The 19,451-nt window shown below is 49.4% G+C and overlaps 1 protein-coding gene across 2 annotated transcripts; it reads left to right on the forward strand.

The window, feature by feature from the left end:
* Window positions 1–7,110: 7,110 nt before the first annotated feature.
* Window positions 7,111–18,091, forward strand: IARS1 (isoleucyl-tRNA synthetase 1). 2 transcript variants are annotated; one of them, XM_075848325.1, is made up of 16 exons: window positions 7,111–7,705; window positions 10,775–10,895; window positions 10,981–11,072; window positions 11,151–11,228; window positions 12,462–12,583; window positions 12,772–12,874; window positions 12,946–13,029; window positions 13,136–13,238; window positions 13,718–13,833; window positions 13,953–14,048; window positions 14,429–14,605; window positions 14,683–14,794; window positions 15,208–15,333; window positions 15,418–15,561; window positions 15,631–15,762; window positions 17,814–18,091. In XM_075848325.1, the coding sequence occupies exons 1-16, from the start codon at window positions 7,445–7,447 to the stop codon at window positions 17,894–17,896; spliced, it is 1,950 nt and encodes a 649-aa protein (XP_075704440.1). In that variant the 5' UTR covers window positions 7,111–7,444; the 3' UTR covers window positions 17,897–18,091. The 2 variants fall into 2 exon arrangements, with proteins under 2 accessions (XP_075704440.1, XP_075704439.1); XM_075848324.1 differs by having other exon boundaries at window positions 7,114–7,705; window positions 13,136–13,310.
* The last annotated feature ends 1,360 nt before the right edge of the window (window positions 18,092–19,451 follow it).

Below are 19,451 nucleotides of genomic sequence, written 5' to 3' on the forward strand. Positions count from 1 at the left end.
CTGTACACGCAGGTTACTCTGGATATTAGCTGCTGTCAGTGCTGTACACGGCGGTTACTCTGGATATTAGCTGCTGTCAGTGCTGTACACGCAGGTTACTCTGGATATTAGCTGCTGTCAGTGCTGTACACGCCGGTTACTCTGGATATTAGCTGCTGTCAGTGCTGCACACGCCGGTCACTCTGGATATTAGCTGCTGTCAGTGCTGTACATGCCGGTTACTCTGGATATTAGCTGCTGTCAGTTCTGTACACGCCGGTTACTCTGGATATTAGCTGCTGTCAGTGCTGTACACGGCGGTTACTCTGGATATTAGCTGCTGTCAGTGCTGTACACGCCGGTTACTCTGGATATTAGCTGCTGTCAGTGCTGCACACGCCGGTTACTCTGGATATTAGCTGCTGTCAGTGCTGCACAGGGCGGTTATTCTGGATATTAGCTGCTGTCAGTGCTGCACACGCCGGTTACTCTGGATATTAGCTGCTGTCAGTGCTGCACAGGGCGGTTATTCTGGATATTAGCTGCTGTCAGTGCTGCACAGGGCGGTTACTTTGGATATTAGCTGCTGTCAGTGCTGCACACGACGGTTACTCTGGATATTAGCTGCTGTCAGTGCTGTACACGCCGGTTACTCTGGATATTAGCTGCTGTCAGTGCTGCACACGCCGGTTACTCTGGATATTAGCTGCTGTCAGTGCTGCACACGCCGGTTACTCTGGATATTAGCTGCTGTCCGTGCTGTACACGCCGGTTACTCTGGATATTAGCTGCTGTCGGTGCTGTACACGCCGGTTACTCTGGATATTAGCTGCTGTCAGTGCTGTACACGCCGGTTACTCTGGATATTAGCTGCTGTCAGTGCTGTACACGCCGGTTACTCTGGATATTAGCTGCTGTCAGTGCTGTACACGCCGGTTACTCTGGATATTAGCTGTACACGCCGGTTACTCTGGATATTAGCTGCTGTCAGTGCTGTACACGCCGGTTACTCTGGATATTAGCTGCTGTCAGTGCTGTACACGCCGGTTACTCTGGATATTAGCTGCTGTCAGTGCTGCACACGGCGGTTACTCTGGATATTAGCTGCTGTCAGTGCTGTACACGCCGGTTACTCTGGATATTAGCAGCTGTCAGTGCTGTACACGCCGGTTACTCTGGATATTAGCTGCTGTCAGTGCTGTACACGCCGGTTACTCTGGATATTAGCAGCTGTCAGTGCTGTACACGCCGGTTACTCTGGATATTAGCTGCTGTCAGTGCTGCACACGCCGGTTACTCTGGATATTAGCAGCTGTCAGTGCTGTACACGCCGGTTACTCTGGATATTAGCTGCTGTCAGTGCTGTACACGGCGGTTACTCTGGATATTAGCTGCTGTCAGTGCTGTACACGCCGGTTACTCTGGATATTAGCAGCTGTCAGTGCTGTACAGGGCGGTTACTCTGGATATTAGCTGCTGTCAGTGCTGTACACGCCGGTTACTCTGGATATTAGCTGCTGTCAGTGCTGCACACGCCGGTTACTCTGGATATTAGCTGCTGTCAGTGCTGCACACGACGGTTACTCTGGATATTCGCTGCTGTCAGTGCTGTACACGCCGGTTACTCTGGATATTAGCTGCTGTCAGTGCTGTACACGCAGGTTACTCTGGATATTAGCTGCTGTCAGTGCTGTACACGGCGGTTACTCTGGATATTAGCTGCTGTCAGTGCTGCACACGCCGGTTACTCTGGATATTAGCTGCTGTCAGTGCTGTACAGGGCGGTTACTCTGGATATTAGCTGCTGTCAGTGCTGTACATGCCGGTTACTCTGGATATTAGCTGTACACGCCGGTTACTCTGGATATTAGCTGTACACGCCGGTTACTCTGGATATTAGCTGCTGTCAGTGCTGTACACGCCGGTTACTCTGGATATTAGCTGTACACGCCGGTTACTCTGGATATTAGCTGCTGTCAGTGCTGTACACGCCGGTTACTCTGGATATTAGCTGCTGTCAGTGCTGTACACGCCGGTTACTCTGGATATTAGCTGCTGTCAGTGCTGCACACGGCGGTTACTCTGGATATTAGCTGCTGTCAGTGCTGTACACGCCGGTTACTCTGGATATTAGCAGCTGTCAGTGCTGTACACGCCGGTTACTCTGGATATTAGCTGCTGTCAGTGCTGCACAGGGCGGTTACTCTTGATATTAGCTGCTGTCAGTGCTGTACACGCCGGTTACTCTGGATATTAGCTGCTGTCAGTGCTGTACACGCCGGTTACTCTGGATATTAGCTGCTGTCAGTGCTGCACACGCCGGTTACTCTGGATATTAGCTGCTGTCAGTGCTGCACACGCCGGTTACTCTGGATATTAGCTGCTGTCAGTGCTGCACACGCCGGTTACTCTGGATATTAGCTGCTGTCAGTGCTGCACAGGGCGGTTATTCTGGATATTAGCTGCTGTCAGTGCTGCACAGGGCGGTTACTCTGGATATTAGCTGCTGTCAGTGCTGTACACGCCGGTTACTCTGGATATTAGCTGCTGTCAGTGCTGCACACGACGGTTACTCTGGATATTAGCTGCTGTCAGTGCTGCACACGCCGGTTACTCTGGATATTAGCTGCTGTCAGTGCTGCACAGGGCGGTTATTCTGGATATTAGCTGCTGTCAGTGCTGCACACGACGGTTACTCTGGATATTAGCTGCTGTCAGTGCTGTACACGCCGGTTACTCTGGATATTAGCTGCTGTCAGTGCTGTACACGCCGGTTACTCTGGATATTAGCTGCTGTCAGTGCTGTACACGCCGGTTACTCTGGATATTAGCTGCTGTCGGTGCTGCACACGCCGGTTACTCTGGATATTAGCTGCTGTCGGTGCTGTACACGCCGGTTACTCTGGATATTAGCTGCTGTCGGTGCTGTACACGCCGGTTACTCTGGATATTAGCTGCTGTCAGTGCTGTACACGCCGGTTACTCTGGATATTAGCTGCTGTCAGTGCTGTACACGCCGGTTACTCTGGATATTAGCTGCTGTCAGTGCTGTACACGCCGGTTACTCTGGATATTAGCTGTACACGCCGGTTACTCTGGATATTAGCTGCTGTCAGTGCTGTACACGCCGGTTACTCTGGATATTAGCTGCTGTCAGTGCTGTACACGCCGGTTACTCTGGATATTAGCTGCTGTCAGTGCTGCACACGGCGGTTACTCTGGATATTAGCTGCTGTCAGTGCTGTACACGCCGGTTACTCTGGATATTAGCAGCTGTCAGTGCTGTACACGCCGGTTACTCTGGATATTAGCTGCTGTCAGTGCTGCACAGGGCGGTTACTCTGGATATTAGCTGCTGTCAGTGCTGTACACGCCGGTTACTCTGGATATTAGCTGCTGTCAGTGCTGTACACGCCGGTTACTCTGGATATTAGCTGCTGTCAGTGCTGCACAGGGCGGTTACTCTGGATATTAGCTGCTGTCAGTGCTGTACACGCCGGTTACTCTGGATATTAGCTGCTGTCAGTGCTGCACACGCCGGTTACTCTGGATATTAGCTGCTGTCAGTGCTGCACACGACGGTTACTCTGGATATTAGCTGCTGTCAGTGCTGCACACGACGGTTACTCTGGATATTCGCTGCTGTCAGTGCTGTACACGCCGGTTACTCTGGATATTAGCTGCTGTCAGTGCTGTACACGCAGGTTACTCTGGATATTAGCAGCTGTCAGTGCTGTACACGCCGGTTACTCTGGATATTAGCTGCTGTCAGTGCTGCACAGGGCGGTTACTCTGGATATTAGCTGCTGTCAGTGCTGTACACGCCGGTTACTCTGGATATTAGCTGCTGTCAGTGCTGCACACGCCGGTTACTCTGGATATTAGCAGCTGTCAGTGCTGTACACGCCGGTTACTCTGGATATTAGCTGCTGTCAGTGCTGTACACGGCGGTTACTCTGGATATTAGCTGCTGTCAGTGCTGTACACGCCGGTTACTCTGGATATTAGCAGCTGTCAGTGCTGTACAGGGCGGTTACTCTGGATATTAGCTGCTGTCAGTGCTGTACACGCCGGTTACTCTGGATATTAGCTGCTGTCAGTGCTGCACACGCCGGTTACTCTGGATATTAGCTGCTGTCAGTGCTGCACACGCCGGTTACTCTGGATATTAGCTGCTGTCAGTGCTGTACAGGGCGGTTACTCTGGATATTAGCTGCTGTCAGTGCTGCACGCGCTGGTTACTCTGGATATTAGCTGCTGTCAGTGCTGTACACGCCGGTTACTCTGGATATTAGCTGCTGTCAGTGCTGTACAGGGCGGTTACTCTGGATATTAGCTGCTGTCAGTGCTGCACAGGGCGGTTACTCTGGATATTAGATGCTGTCAGTGCTGCACACGCCGGTTACTCTGGATATTAGCTGCTGTCAGCGCTGTACAGGGCGGTTACTCTGGATATTAGCTGCTGTCAGTGCTGTACACGCCGGTTACTCTGGATATTAGCTGCTGTCAGTGCTGCACACGCCGGTTACTCTGGATATTAGCAGCTGTCAGTGCTGTACACGCCGGTTACTCTGGATATTAGCTGCTGTCAGTGCTGTACACGCCGGTTACTCTGGATATTAGCTGCTGTCAGTGCTGCACACGCCGGTTACTCTGGATATTAGCTGCTGTCAGTGCTGCACACGGCGGTTACTCTGGATATTAGCAGCTGTCAGTGCTGTACACGCCGGTTACTCTTGATATTTGCTGCTGTCAGTGCTCTTACTCTGGATATTAGCTGCTGTCCGTGCTGCACAGGGCGGTTACTCTGGATATTAGCTGCTGTCAGTGCTGCACACGCCGGTTACTCTGGATATTAGCTGCTGTCAGTACTGCACACGCCGGTTACTCTGGATATTAGCTGCTGTCAGCGCTGCACAGGGTGGTTACTCTGGATATTAGCTGCTGTCAGTGCTGTACACGCCGGTTACTCTGGATATTAGCTGCTGTCGGTGCTGTTCATGGCGGTTACTCTGGATATTAGCTGCTGTCAGTGCTGTACACGGCGGTTACTCTGGATATTAGCTGCTGTCAGTGCTGCACAGGGCGGTTACTCTGGATATTAGCTGCTGTCAGTGCTGTACACGCCGGTTACTCTGGATATTAGCTGCTGTCGGTGCTGTTCATGGCGGTTACTCTGGATATTAGCTGCTGTCAGTGCTGTACACGGCGGTTACTCTGGATATTAGCTGCTGTCAGTGCTGCACAGGGCGGTTACTCTGGAGATTAGCTGCTGTCGGTGCTGTTCATGGCGGTTACTCTGGATATTAGCTGCTGTCAGTGCTGCACATGCCGGTTACTCTGGATATTAGCTGCTGTCGGGGCTGTACACGCCGGTTACTCTGGATATTAGCTGCTGTCGGTGCTGTACACGCCGGTTACTCTGGAGATTAGCTGCTGTCAGCGCTGTACACGCCGGTTACTCTGGATATTAGCTGCTGTCAGTGCTGCACAGGGCGGTCACTCTGGAGATTAGCTGCTGTCGGTGCTGTTCATGGCGGTTACTCTGGATATTAGCTGCTGTCAGAGCTGTACACGCCGGTTACTCTGGATATTAGCTGCTGTCAGTGCTGTACACGCCGGTTACTCTGGATATTAGCTGCTGTCAGTGCTGCACAGGGCGGTCACTCTGGAGATTAGCTGCTGTCGGTGCTGTTCATGGCGGTTACTCTGGATATTAGCTGCTGTCGGTGCTGTTCATGGCGGTTACTCTGGATATTAGCTGCTGTCAGTGCTGTACAGGGCGGTTACTCTGGATATTAGCTGCTGTCAGTGCTGCACAGGGCGGTTACTCTGGATATTAGCTGCTGTCAGTGCTGCACACGGCGGTTACTCTGGATATTAGCTGCTGTCAGTGCTGTACAGGGCGGTTACTCTGGATATTAGCTGCTGTCGGTGCTGTTCATGGCGGTTACTCTGGATATTAGCTGCTGTCAGTGCTGTACAGGGCGGTTACTCTGGATATTAGCTGCTGTCAGCGCTGTACACGCCGGTTACTCTGGATATTAGCTGCTGTCTTTGCTGTACATGCCAGTTACTCTGGATATTAGCTGCTGTCAGCGCTGTACACGCCGGTTACTCTGGATATTAGCTGCTGTCGGTGCTGTTAATGGCGGTTACTCTGGATATTAGCTGCTGTCAGTGCTGCACACGCCGGTTACTCTGGATATTAGCTGCTGTCGGTGCTGTTAATGGCGGTTACTCTGGATATTAGCTGCTGTCAGCGCTGTACACGCCGGTTACTCTGGATATTAGCTGCTGTCGGTGCTGTTAATGGCGGTTACTCTGGATATTAGCTGCTGTCAGTGCTGTACAGGGCGGTTACTCTGGATATTAGCTGCTGTCAGTGCTGCACACGCCGGTTACTCTGGATATTAGCTGCTGTCAGCGCTGTACACGCCGGTTACTCTGGATATTAGCTGCTGTCAGTGCTGCACACGCCGGTTACTCTGGATATTAGCTGCTGTCAGTGCTGTACACGCCGGTTACTCTGGATATTAGCTGCTGTCAGTGCTGTACACGCAGGTTACTCTGGATATTAGCTGCTGTCAGTGCTGTACAGGGCGGTTACTCTGGATATTAGCTGCAGTCAGCGCTGTACACGCCGGTTACTCTGGATATTAGCTGCTGTCGGTGCTGTTCATGGCGGTTACTCTCTATATTAGCTGCTGCTCAGAATAATGGGACTCCAATGTGTATTATATGATGGGGGGTACATGTCCTGAAGCGGTGACTGCCCGTCTGTGCCCCGTCCTCCCCCTTGCTCAGTGTAATATGAGGGTTGAAGTTTGCAGATTTACTCCATGTCTGTTTTTGTTCTGGCATCGTCTCTTTTTAGAATTATTTAGGGGCAGATTTGCGTAGACTGGCATTTCATACGCCAATCTAAGTTTTCTGCTTCTTTGGAGTAGGAAGCGACAGATCTATTGAGAGCCTTTATAAACTTGTCACATTTTTCTGCTGACCGTGTTCCACATTCATGGCGTTACAACCGCGGTCCCCCAATCAGACATAAAAAAATAAATGGATTGTACTCCCTTCGCCACCCCTCTTCTGTCATCATGCTGCGGATCATACAGCGTCCTGACCGCTGTGTCGCATATAATGTCATGACGATGCCCAGTGTCAATACGTTGTGAGCTGCTGCATGGTGAGAATATTGGTAAAAAAAAGAAGGGGTAAGCACGCTTTTTTTTTTTTTATTATTATTTTTTTGTCCAAGGTGAGGCAAGGTACTGGCCCTGGCCCTTTTTACGATTTGACGATTTTCTTACTTAAAAAAACTAGCATAGAAATGTTCATAATTTCCCCCTTAGTGTTTATATTCCATTAAACATCGGTTGTTTGGTTACCTCGCTCGCCACCCAGGCAGGGGCAGCCGGGATGCAGGAGGGGCCATTGTTTGCTCCTCACCCTCCAGGAGGAGATGAAGCTCCTGAGAGACTACGGTTTTTATTATTTTTTCTGCCCCTGGTTCTTTACAGCTGCAGGTGGAAGGGGCTTCTCCAGATTAGACTGTAATTATGTGATGACTCTCTCCAGATTATATTTGATTAATTCTCCGGTTGTGAGGGCAGAGAACTTGCGCTTTAAAGAAGAAGGAGTCCGCGATGTCCTGAAAGAGGTTTTCTTACCCTGGTACAATGCTTTCCGCTTCCTGATGCAAAATATTTATCGGCTGCATAAGGTATATATAACTTATTCATGAGGGTCTCGATAGTCGCCTCAGTGTTAGTCTAAAGCTGCTTACCAGATTGAAGATCTGTGGAAAAGCCTCTAAGTCAATGCGTAGTAGACAATCTCTCATGTGGAGGGGTCGGTGTAGAAGTTCTCATGTAGAGGGGTCGGTGTAGTGGTAGAAGGTCTCTCATGTAGAGGGGTCGGTGTAGTAGAAGTTCTCTCATGTAGAGGGGTCGGTGTAGTAGAAGTTCTCACGTGGAGGGGTCGGTGTAGTAGAAGTTCTCATGTAGAGTGGTCGGTGTAGTGGTAGAAGTTCTCTCATGTAGAGGGGTCGGTGTAGTAGAAGTTCTCTCATGTAGAGGGGTCGGTGTAGTGGTAGAAGTTCTCTCATGTAGAGGGGTCGGTGTAGTAGTAGAAGTTCTCTCATGTAGAGGGGTCGGTGTAGTAGAAGTTCTCTCATGTAGAGGGGTCGGTGTAGTAGAAGTTCTCTCATGTAGAGTGGTCGGTGTAGTGGTAGAAGTTCTCTCATGTAGAGTGGTCGGTGTAGTAGAAGTTCTCTCATGTAGAGTGGTCGGTGTAGTGGTAGAAGTTCTCTCATGTAGAGTGGTCGGTGTAGTAGAAGTTCTCTCATGTAGAGGGGTCGGTGTAGTGGTAGAAGTTCTCTCATGTAGAGGGGTCGGTGTAGTAGTAGAAGTTCTCTCATGTAGAGGGGTCGGTGTAGTAGAAGTTCTCTCATGTAGAGTGGTCGGTGTAGTAGAAGTTCTCTCATGTAGAGGGGTCGGTGTAGTAGTAGAAGGTCTCATGTAGAGGGGTCGGTGTAGTAGAAGTTCTCTCATGTAGAGGGGTCGGTGTAGTAGAAGTTCTCTCATGTAGAGTGGTCGGTGTAGTAGTAGAAGTTCTCTCATGTAGAGGGGTCGGTGTAGTAGAAGTTCTCTCATGTAGAGTGGTCGGTGTAGTGGTAGAAGTTCTCTCATGTAGAGTGGTCGGTGTAGTAGTAGAAGTTCTCTCATGTAGAGGGGTCGGTGTAGTAGAAGTTCTCTCATGTAGAGTGGTCGGTGTAGTGGTAGAAGTTCTCTCATGTAGAGTGGTCGGTGTAGTGGTAGAAGTTCTCTCATGTAGAGTGGTCGGTGTAGTGGTAGAAGTTCTCTCATGTAGAGTGGTCGGTGTAGTGGTAGAAGTTCTCATGTAGAGTGGTCGGTGTAGTAGAAGTTCTCTCATGTAGAGTGGTCGGTGTAGTAGTAGAAGTTCTCTCATGTAGAGTGGTCGGTGTAGTGGTAGAAGTTCTCTCATGTAGAGTGGTCGGTGTAGTGGTAGAAGTTCTCTCATGTAGAGTGGTCGGTGTAGTGGTAGAAGTTCTCATGTAGAGTGGTCGGTGTGGTAGAAGTTCTCATGTAGAGTGGTCGGTGTAGTAGAAGTTCTCTCATGTAGAGTGGTCGGTGTAGTGGTAGAAGTTCTCTCATGTAGAGTGGTCGGTGTAGTAGAAGTTCTCTCATGTAGAGTGGTCGGTGTAGTGGTAGAAGTTCTCTCATGTAGAGGGGTCGGTGTAGTAGAAGTTCTCTCATGTAGAGGGGTCGGTGTAGTGGTAGAAGTTCTCATGTAGAGGGGTCGGTGTAGTAGTAGTAGAAGTTCTCTCATGTAGAGGGGTCGGTGTAGTAGAAGTTCTCTCATGTAGAGTGGTCGGTGTAGTAGAAGTTCTCTCATGTAGAGGGGTCGGTGTAGTAGTAGAAGGTCTCTCATGTAGAGGGGTCGGTGTAGTAGAAGTTCTCTCATGTAGAGGGGTCGGTGTATTAGAAGTTCTCTCATGTAGAGTGGTCGGTGTAGTAGTAGAAGTTCTCTCATGTAGAGGGGTCGGTGTAGTAGAAGTTCTCTCATGTAGAGGGGTCGGTGTAGTGGTAGAAGTTCTCATGTAGAGGGGTCGGTGTAGTAGTAGTAGAAGTTCTCTCATGTAGAGGGGTCGGTGTAGTAGAAGTTCTCTCATGTAGAGTGGTCGGTGTAGTAGAAGGTCTCTCATGTAGAGGGGTCGGTGTAGTAGAAGTTCTCTCATGTAGAGGGGTCGGTGTAGTAGAAGTTCTCTCATGTAGAGTGGTCGGTGTAGTAGTAGAAGTTCTCTCATGTAGAGGGGTCGGTGTAGTAGAAGTTCTCTCATGTAGAGTGGTCGGTGTAGTGGTAGAAGTTCTCTCATGTAGAGTGGTCGGTGTAGTAGTAGAAGTTCTCTCATGTAGAGTGGTCGGTGTAGTAGAAGTTCTCATGTAGAGTGGTCGGTGTAGTGGTAGAAGTTCTCTCATGTAGAGGGGTCGGTGTAGTGGTAGAAGTTCTCTCATGTAGAGGGGTCGGTGTAGTAGTAGAAGTTCTCTCATGTAGAGGGGTCGGTGTAGTAGAAGTTCTCTCATGTAGAGGGGTCGGTGCAGTGGTAGAAGTTCTCTCATGTAGAGGGGTCGGTGTAGTAGAAGTTCTCTCATGTAGAGGGGTCGGTGTAGTAGAAGTTCTCTCATGTAGAGGGGTCGGTGCAGTGGTAGAAGGTCTCTCATGTAGAGTGGTCGGTGTAGTAGAAGTTCTCTCATGTAGAGGGGTCGGTGTAGTAGTAGAAGGTCTCATGTAGAGGGGTCGGTGTAGTAGAAGTTCTCTCATGTAGAGGGGTCGGTGTAGTAGAAGTTCTCTCATGTAGAGTGGTCGGTGTAGTAGTAGAAGTTCTCTCATGTAGAGGGGTCGGTGTAGTAGAAGTTCTCTCATGTAGAGGGGTCGGTGTAGTGGTAGAAGTTCTCATGTAGAGTGGTCGGTGTAGTAGAAGTTCTCACGTGGAGGGGTCGGTGTAGTAGAAGTTCTCTCATGTAGAGTGGTCGGTGTAGTGGTAGAAGTTCTCTCATGTAGAGTGGTCGGTGTAGTGGTAGAAGTTCTCTCATGTAGAGTGGTCGGTGTAGTGGTAGAAGTTCTCATGTGGAGGGGTCGGTGTAGTAGAAGTCTCATTAGTTGCATTGCACAGATGTTGCTCTTTCTTAGGTTTATTATTAGGAGTCTCGTGTCTGTGCCTCTTGTCTTGTATTAATTTAGTAATCACTACTGACCTTTGTATCCCCAGGAAGAGGGTGTCCAGTTTTTGTATAATGAGAGCTCCGCAAAACCAAGCCGCAACATCATGGACAAGTGGGTTCTGTCTTTCACTCATTCACTAATCCATTTCTTCAAGGCAGAGATGACAGGTACCAGGGGGAGGGATGGTTAGGAGGTTTAGTGGTCCGTTTTCGGCTGTGAATTGTTTTTTTATGACTCTGCTCTTGTCCTCAGCCTACAGACTTTACACTGTGGTTCCCAGACTTGTGCGGTTTGTTGATATGCTGACAAACTGGTACGTGCGGATGAACCGTCGACGGCTGAAGGTAAAGGGCTAACTGGAGGAGACGTTGTGTTCTCCTGCCATTGTTTGTCCTCATATCCAATTCTCTGCTCTGTTCCAGGGTGAGAGCGGCACAGACGACTGTCTGATGGCCTTAGAGACCTTGTTCAGCGTCCTATTCTCCATGTGCCGGCTGATGGTAAGAGCTCACCGGTGGATATGTGCAGCCCACGTCTTATGCTGGCAGAATATGGGAGCGACATTTGACCGTTATTCCTCCAAGAGGACTTTGTTCCTTAAAGAGGCTGTCACCAGATAATAAGTGTCCAGTCTCCTACATAATGTGATCAGCGATGTAATGTAGATAACAGTGGTCCTAGTAATAAAGAGGCTGTCACCAGATTATAAGTGTCCAGTCTCCTACATAATGTGATCAGTGCTGTAATGTAGATAACAGTGGTCCTAGTAATAAAGAGGCTGTCACCAGATAATAAGTGCCCTGTCACCTACATAATGTGATCAGCGCTGTAATGTAGATAACAGTGGTCCTAGTAATAGAGGCTGTCACCAGATTATAAGTGTCCAGTCTCCTACATAATGTGATCAGTGCTGTAATGTAGATAACAGTGGTCCTAGTAATAAAGAGGCTGTCACCAGATAATAAGTGTCCTGTCTCCTACATAATGTGATCAGCGCTGTAATGTAGAGAACAGTGGTCCTAGTAATAAAGAGGCTGTCACCAGATTATAAGTGTCCTGTCTCCTACATAATGTGATCAGTGCTGTAATGTAGAGGAGACAGGACACTTATAATCTGGTGACAGCCTCTTTATTACTAGGACCACTGTTATCTACATTACAGCGCCAATCAGATTATGTAGGAGACAGGACACTTATAATGTGGTGACAGCCTCTTTATTACTAGGACCACTGTTCTCTACATTACAGCACTGATCACATGTAGGAGACAGGACACTTATAATCTGGTGACAGCCTCTTTATTACTAGGACCACTGTTCTCTACATTACAGCACTGATCACATTATGTAGGGGACAGGACACTTATAATCTGGTGACAGCCTCTTTATTACTAGGACCACTGTTCTCTGCATTACAGCGCTGATCACATTATGTAGGGGACAGGACACTTATAATCTGGTGACAGCCTCTTTATTACTAGGACCACTGTTCTCTACATTACAGCACTGATCACATGTAGGAGACAGGACACTTATAATCTGGTGACAGCCTCTTTAAGTAGATGTCTGGATGGCTATTGCTTCCTGCTGTACTTCGCACGTGGTGGGATTTTGGGAGACCACTTACTGAGCAGTGTGACTCCTGGTGACCTAACATTATTTGGCTCCCTGTACGGATGAGACCTACCTGCTGGTGACCACTGCCATGGATGACTGGATCTTTTCTTTCCTCAGGCTCCATTCACCCCTTTTATCACAGAAATGATGTATCAGAAGCTGAAACTGCTGCTTGACCCATCGTCTATCCAAGAGAAGGACACGCAGAGCATCCATTACCTGATGCTTCCTCCACTCCGGTAACCACATGATCTCCGCCGGTTCCTGATTTTTTAGCCTTCCGTCTCTGTCCTCATTTTACACCCTCCAGCTGTTGAGGTGTTGATGGCGCTCGGTGGCTGCTCCTGGTTGCGGTGTCCTTGTCCTAGTTGTGATCTCCTGCTGTTTCAGTGTCTAGTGATTTACTTTTGTTATTGTCTGTAATTAGAGAGAATTTGATTGATAAGAAGATTGAGAGTGCGGTTTCTCGGATGCAGTCGGTCATTGAGCTCGGCAGGGTGATTCGTGACCGGAAGACGATGCCTATTAAGGTCAGTCTATTACTGTGCCATGTATAATGTAGTGACCGCGCTGCGTCTTACCTTTCTGTTCTCCCCTTCAGTATCCGTTGAAGGAAGTGGTTGTGATCCATCAGGAAACGGAGGCTCTCGTGGACATCAAATCTTTGGAGAAATACATCCTGGAGGTGAGATTCCATGTTGTGGCTGAGCCTTTTACCCACCGGGCAGGTACAGCTCCCTGGTAGCGGGCTCTGGCGGGTTCATTGTAAAATAGATGTCTGTCTGTTGCAGGAACTGAATGTCAGGAAAGTGACGGTTTCTACAGATAAGAATAAATATGGGATTCGTCTGAGGGCAGAGCCGGATCATATGGTGCTCGGGAAACGTCTGAAAGGTGCATTCAAGTCTGTCATGGCCGCCATTAAAGAGTTGAAGAGCGAGCAGCTGGAAGAGTTTCAGAAAATGGGTGGGTGACGGGTTGTTCGGTGTTTGGGCGGTTTTCGCTCCTTGATGCCCTTTCACTATTGTCTAATCCATTCCTGTCGCCTGCGAGAAGTCTCACGTACTCATCGGCATTGCTGAGCCGAAGGCTGAAGTCACACGACCATCAGAGGCTCCATTAGGCCGATCAGTGATATTTGACGGGAAGAGTTGTTCAGCATTCAGCCCTAGTCTTCCTGTGAAAACGTCAGACACCACGACGGATCTCATACGGACCCCATTATAGTCAATGGAGGGTCCATCAGGCGCCGTTGGTGTCAGTCGTGTTACGGAAGGTGGCACCGCTATTATGGTTTCTGTTATAATGTAAGGCATGACGGCGGTGTGAACAGAGCCTAACGCTTCGAAATGTCACCTGCTGTTTTTCTGCAGGCTCCATAAAAGTAGAAGGACACGAGTTGCATGAGGAGGACGTGCGCCTGCTGTATACCTTCGATCAGGGTGCCGGGGGAGGCAGCGCTCAGTTTGAGGCTCATTCTGATGAACAGGTAAGTCTCACTAGTGGAATAAAAAGAACGCTTGTCAGACGTCACCCGCTGTGGGTAAATGAATGGAGAAGTGAAATCTACGTTCCAGGCGTGTGAAGCTCCGTGTGATTCTTTTCCAGGTCCTGGTTCTACTTGATGTCACTCCAGACCAGTCCATGGTGGACGAAGGTGTCGCTAGAGAGGTCATTAATCGCATCCAGAAGTTACGGAAGAAGGTGCGTGGAGTGCGGATGTCCGGCTCCGATCTCTGTTCTCATGACAATTGGGGCTGAATTTCGGCTAGTGGCTGCCATTGAAAGATTCATCATCAGATCATTGTGACTAGAATGATCCGCTTTATAAACTGTGCCCAGGTCTGACGGTCTCCCTAAAGAACCAGGAGTGCGGGTGCAGAACACACACAGCTGAATGTGGGCCGGGAGGGGATCCCTGTCAATGTTTGGGGTATATGTCCTGTCCACGTTCTTGATCATAATCCGTGGTTGATAGCGCCACGGTCCGTAACAGCGGCCGTATGTGGCTGTTGTTTTTGGGCTCTGTGTCCGACTCCTGAATCTCTAGATAATTTGCATGTTTTCTCTTCCATATTTCACAGGGAAACTTGGTTCCAACCGATGAGATAAGTGTCTACTACCAGGTGGAGCCCCGGGGAGATTACCTGCAGTCCGTCATCCGGGGACACACAGATTTCATTCTGGCCACTGTGAAGTCTCCTCTTATTCAATATCCGGTGCCCCCCTCGTCCAGGGTCATAATAAAGGAGAAGACGCAGGTGAGTGCAGGCGGCGTCTGGATCGCCCATCACTTGCTCTTCAGACGGAGAAATTAACATGGAATCTTTTTGTTCAGTTGAAAGGTTGTGATGTGGAGATCACGCTGGTCAGAGGTTCCTCCCCGGCCACGGATGGTCCTGCCTGCGCCTACGTCAAGCTGCATATAAGCGTCAACCGCACAGAACTAAGTAAGACGAAGCCCTCACCGGTATTCTCCTTATGTAGCATCCCCATCAGTCAGGGATACAACTCCCAGCATCCCCTGCACGCACGAACGGGAGGGAATAAAAAGATCATTAGCAGAAAATGTCCAGATCTGTTTGACTCTGTAATGGGTCCTTCTTCTGCGCTGCACCAGGCAGATCAGGATGGATGAGTCGGGTGGAGCTCGTCTTTTGGTTTTTAGTCTGTTCTGTGGTAAATCCTTCAGTAGAAGTTCAGTGACCGATCCGGCACGTGGGCGACTTCTCGGGCACGTGGGCGACTTCTCGGGCACGTGGGCGACTTCTCGGGCACGTGGGCGACTTCTCGGGCACGTGGGCGACCCCCTTTATATCCACCTCATCAGCTTCTCTACTTAACTTGAGTCACTTTTTTCTAGGTGGGTTCCTGCTGCTGGAGAACCCCAAAGGAGCCGCCATTTCCAGCTTGTCTGAACTAAAAGCTGCCGTGTCGAGTATATTTAATCTGAAGATTTCACGGCTCTCCGTATATGATGGAAACCAAGGTAGTGACCTGTAGAACGCGCCCCCCGAACCCTGCGTTCTCCTCTGCTCTCTTCTTATCTGCTGTCGTCCTCCTCATTCTGCAGAACTGCCCAGCGATGCCGACCTCCTGAATTTAAATGGAAAGGTTCTGAGTGTGACTTCAGGAGCTGCCCCAGATGTGCCAAGTAATGGCGGAGCGCTGCACTGCAAATATGTCAACCTGAGGCTGCTGAGTGCGGGGACACAAGGTCTGTGGGCATCAGGGTGGCGAGGGCATGGGCGGCACCGCAGGGACTGACCTCCTTTCCTTCTTACAGGAACACTTTTGCTGCAAAACCCAGTTGGTCAAAATTCCTTGAACTATCACGGCCTGTACCATGAAGTGGCCAGAGTGTTTGGGCTGCGGAGTCGGCGGTTCTGCTTGTATCTTGATGCTGCAATGAGTGGCGGTAAGAGACGCCTGGCAATATGTGGGGACGACCTGGTGAATCGGGATAGCGCTGCCATTGCCTCTTCCACATATAGAGAAAAATAAAAAAAGGAGGAAAGAGCCGCGCCTGACAGTGAAGTGTTTTATGTAATTAGCCAAATAAAAAAGCCGCACTTCGTACTTCCACTATCCGATAAGCTCGTCTGTTCTCCTGGACGTCGCTGCTTCGCCTCCTCTGGGTGCGGTGGAGATTACCAGAAATAAATCCAGAGAAATGTAAAAAAATATATAAAAGAGCTCAACGTTTTAACAACGGGTCCGGCTTCTCTTAACCCTCGGCAGCCCACTGTGAGGGGATTGCAGCATTCCATGTCAGCCGTTAATTCATGACCTGTTCTGGCACATGGATGGGGACCCCCTGTATGATGTCATCCTGAGACCACCGCAGCTAAAATAAACCTGTATGGGAATAAGGATTAATAGCCCGGCTGTGTGGTGGCCAGTCCGTTTTATTACGCCAAGGTCATGTGATTCGCACTGCACCAGCCAATCTACCGAACTCCTCTGTGTAGCCGCTACTAGTGGAACGGACGTTCATAAAAACAAAACTACTCCTCTGTCAGGAGGTTTTTGGGGTTTGGGTTGAGAGAAACTAGGCAAAATCTGAAAATTCAGCTGTTGGCAAGTCCCATGGAGCTCTCCATCTTAAAGGGAATCCACCGTCTCCATAACCCTCTAACCCTACAGTAATCAGTCAACAGCCTAAGACGCCAACTTCAAATGTTTCCTTTCTATCTTCCTACTCCCCCCCCCCCGCCCCGCTTCAATCCCGCAAACTGGCCACGCGCTATATGCAGATCACCGAGCTCAGGAGTCCTCTCCGTTATATCACCGAGCTCAGGAGTCCTCTCCGTTATATCACCGAGCTCAGGAGTCCTCTCCGTTATATCACCGAGCTCAGGAGTCCTCTCCGTTATATCACCGAGCTCAGGAGTCCTCTCCGTTATATCACCGAGCTCAGGAGTCCTCTCCGTTATATCACCGAGCTCAGGAGTCCTCTCCGTTATATCACCGAGCTCAGGAGTCCTCTCCGTTATATCACCGAGCTCAGGAGTCCTCTCCATTATATCACCGAGCTCAGGAGTCCTCTCCGTTATATCACCGAGCTCAGGAGTCCTCCATTATATCACCGAGCTCAGGAGTCCTCTCTGTTATATCGCTGAGCTCAGGAGTCCTCTCCGTTATATCACCGAGCTCAGGAGTCCTCTCCGTTATATCACCGAGCTCAGGAGTCCTCTCCGTTATATCACCGAGCTCAGGAGTCCTCTCCGTTATATCACCGAGCTCAGGAGTCCTCTCCGTTATATCACCGAGCTCAGGAGTCCTCTCCATTATATCACCGAGCTCAGGAGTCCTCTCCATTATATCACCGAGCTCAGGAGTCCTCTCCGTTATATCACCGAGCTCAGGAGTCCTCTCCATTATATCACCGAGCTCAGGAGTCCTCTCCATTATATCACCGAGCTCAGGAGTCCTCTCCATTATATCACCGAGCTCAGGACTCCTCTCCATTATATCACCGAGCTCAGGAGTCCTCTCTAAAATGGGGTGATTTTATAGGGTTTCTAATATCTACATATAAACCTTATAGCGTTTAAAAAAAAAATGAAATAAAAATGAAGCCTTCGTAAGGATGCGCCAAACCTGATTTATTCACTCATTAAGTGGAGGATTTCACATTTTCAAAGTTGTTTTACGGTTTATAAAAAAAAAAAAAGTAATAATTAAAGAAATAGTTTCACAAATTTACCAAATTAAATTCAATTTCCAAATCCCTTGTATAAATAAAATCCTTCCAGAGTTATTACCACGTAAAGTGACGCGTCCGATTTTGATAATGGGGCGATATCCAAAACAGGCCGCACCCGAGATGGCGCTCACAGGGAAAAATGCCTTAATAACAGATTTGATGTTTTCCTTCCTTCGCATTATTTTTTCCTTTTTGGAGGTGGATTCGCTGTTTAGTCGCTCAGTAATGACGTAATTAATCTGTTCATCTTCTCCGCACAGAGGTGACCCCGGGCACAGCGCTGCCCGACCTCCATACAAAGACGCTGTACGTTCATGTGCTCCCGACAACTGCCGAGTGCTAGACCTGAGCCGTGTGAAGACGCCGCCGCCGCTCGCATCCCAGCGCCGCCGCCGCTCACATCCCGGCGCCGCCGCCGCTCACATCCCAGCGCCGCCGCCGCTCACATCCCGGCGCCGCCGCCGCTCACATCCCGGCGCCGCATGTCTGGATTATTATCTGCCTCTGTAAGGAAATAAAATGAGACGTTTTGAGTTTCCGCTTTTGTGTTGCCGTTTCTCCGGTCGCCGCCTCTTACTGGTGCAGTAATGTGTAGAAGTCAATACCCCATATAAGATCTCCTGTTCTGTATGTGGACGTATCCGTATAATAAAGGGGATGGAGTGGAGCACGCTTCGACTTTACAATAATGAAACCAAAAATTCAGCCGAAGGATCTGGGAAAAATGAGTAAATGAGGTGCCCCCCGGACTCTAATCCCGGGCGTTTAGCAGACACAACCTCCAGTGCGCGTTCCTTATAACTCTCCACGTCTCTGACATCAACTGGGAGACATTTTCCGGTTGTGATGTTTGGGGGGTTTCCTGTATGTACGGCCCTTTTACCATGTTTTTGGGGGGGGGGGGGGGCACAGCATCTCGATGGGGTTTACATCCGGCGGTGACATTCAGGAACCCCCCAATTCTCCTCTGCAGCCAGCTACTGGGCTATAGATGGCACTGACGGGACACGTGCTGGACTCCGTTGTTACTCTTTGACCATGTCGCGGTTTCTCCCATTATTGGTCACCCCCACTGATCGTTCGATGTAGGTATGGGATTTAATTTCTATGCACAATGTATTTAATGTTGTACGAAGGTTAAGCGTCTTGTTCCTTCTTTGAGATCCTTATAAAAGGGAGTTCTTATTATGGTTAAGTTTTTATATTTGAATAAAATATTGAACTCTGAATTTTACAGAAACTCAGTTACTGGATTATTGAGGGTCATTGTCCTGCCTGTTCCACTTTCTGACGGATGGTCTCACATTCTCCTCCAGCTGCCTCTAGTACAAGTTTTCATGATGATGAGACCCCCACCTGGACAGTGGTGGTCTCCACCTGACGCCCTCCATGTAGATGTAATGTGAGCAGTGTCTGTCTACTGGTCGCTCTTTGCTCGGTGACCTCCGTAGTGGTGAGCGTGTCCTGTAGGGATGACGTTCCGGCTTCTTAGAGACGTCTTCCAGCATCTTCTGGAGTGATCTTGCTGGGACGGCCTGGAGAAGTTGTGTGACGTCTTCTCCACTTGTAGATGATCTTCTGGACAGTGGTGGTCTCCACCTGACGCCCTCCATGTAGATGTAATGTGAGCAGTGTCTGTCTACTGGTCGCTCTTTGCTCGGTGACCTCCGTAGTGGTGAGAACGTCCTGTAGGGATGAAGTTCTGGCTTCTTAGAGACGTCTCCCAGCATCTTCTGGAGTGATCTTGCTGGGACGGCCTGGAGAAGTTGTGTGACGTCATATCTCACCAACACGGATGCTTCCACTAAGATCCTCTCCCCAGGTTCTCATCACTGCCCTTGATCTGCTGCACCTGCGTCTGTTAGTGATAAATGCACTTGCTTGTTTCACATATGAGG

Source organism: Rhinoderma darwinii, unplaced genomic scaffold, assembly GCF_050947455.1.
Source record: "Rhinoderma darwinii isolate aRhiDar2 unplaced genomic scaffold, aRhiDar2.hap1 Scaffold_35, whole genome shotgun sequence".
NCBI classification, from domain to species: domain Eukaryota; kingdom Metazoa; phylum Chordata; class Amphibia; order Anura; family Rhinodermatidae; genus Rhinoderma; species Rhinoderma darwinii.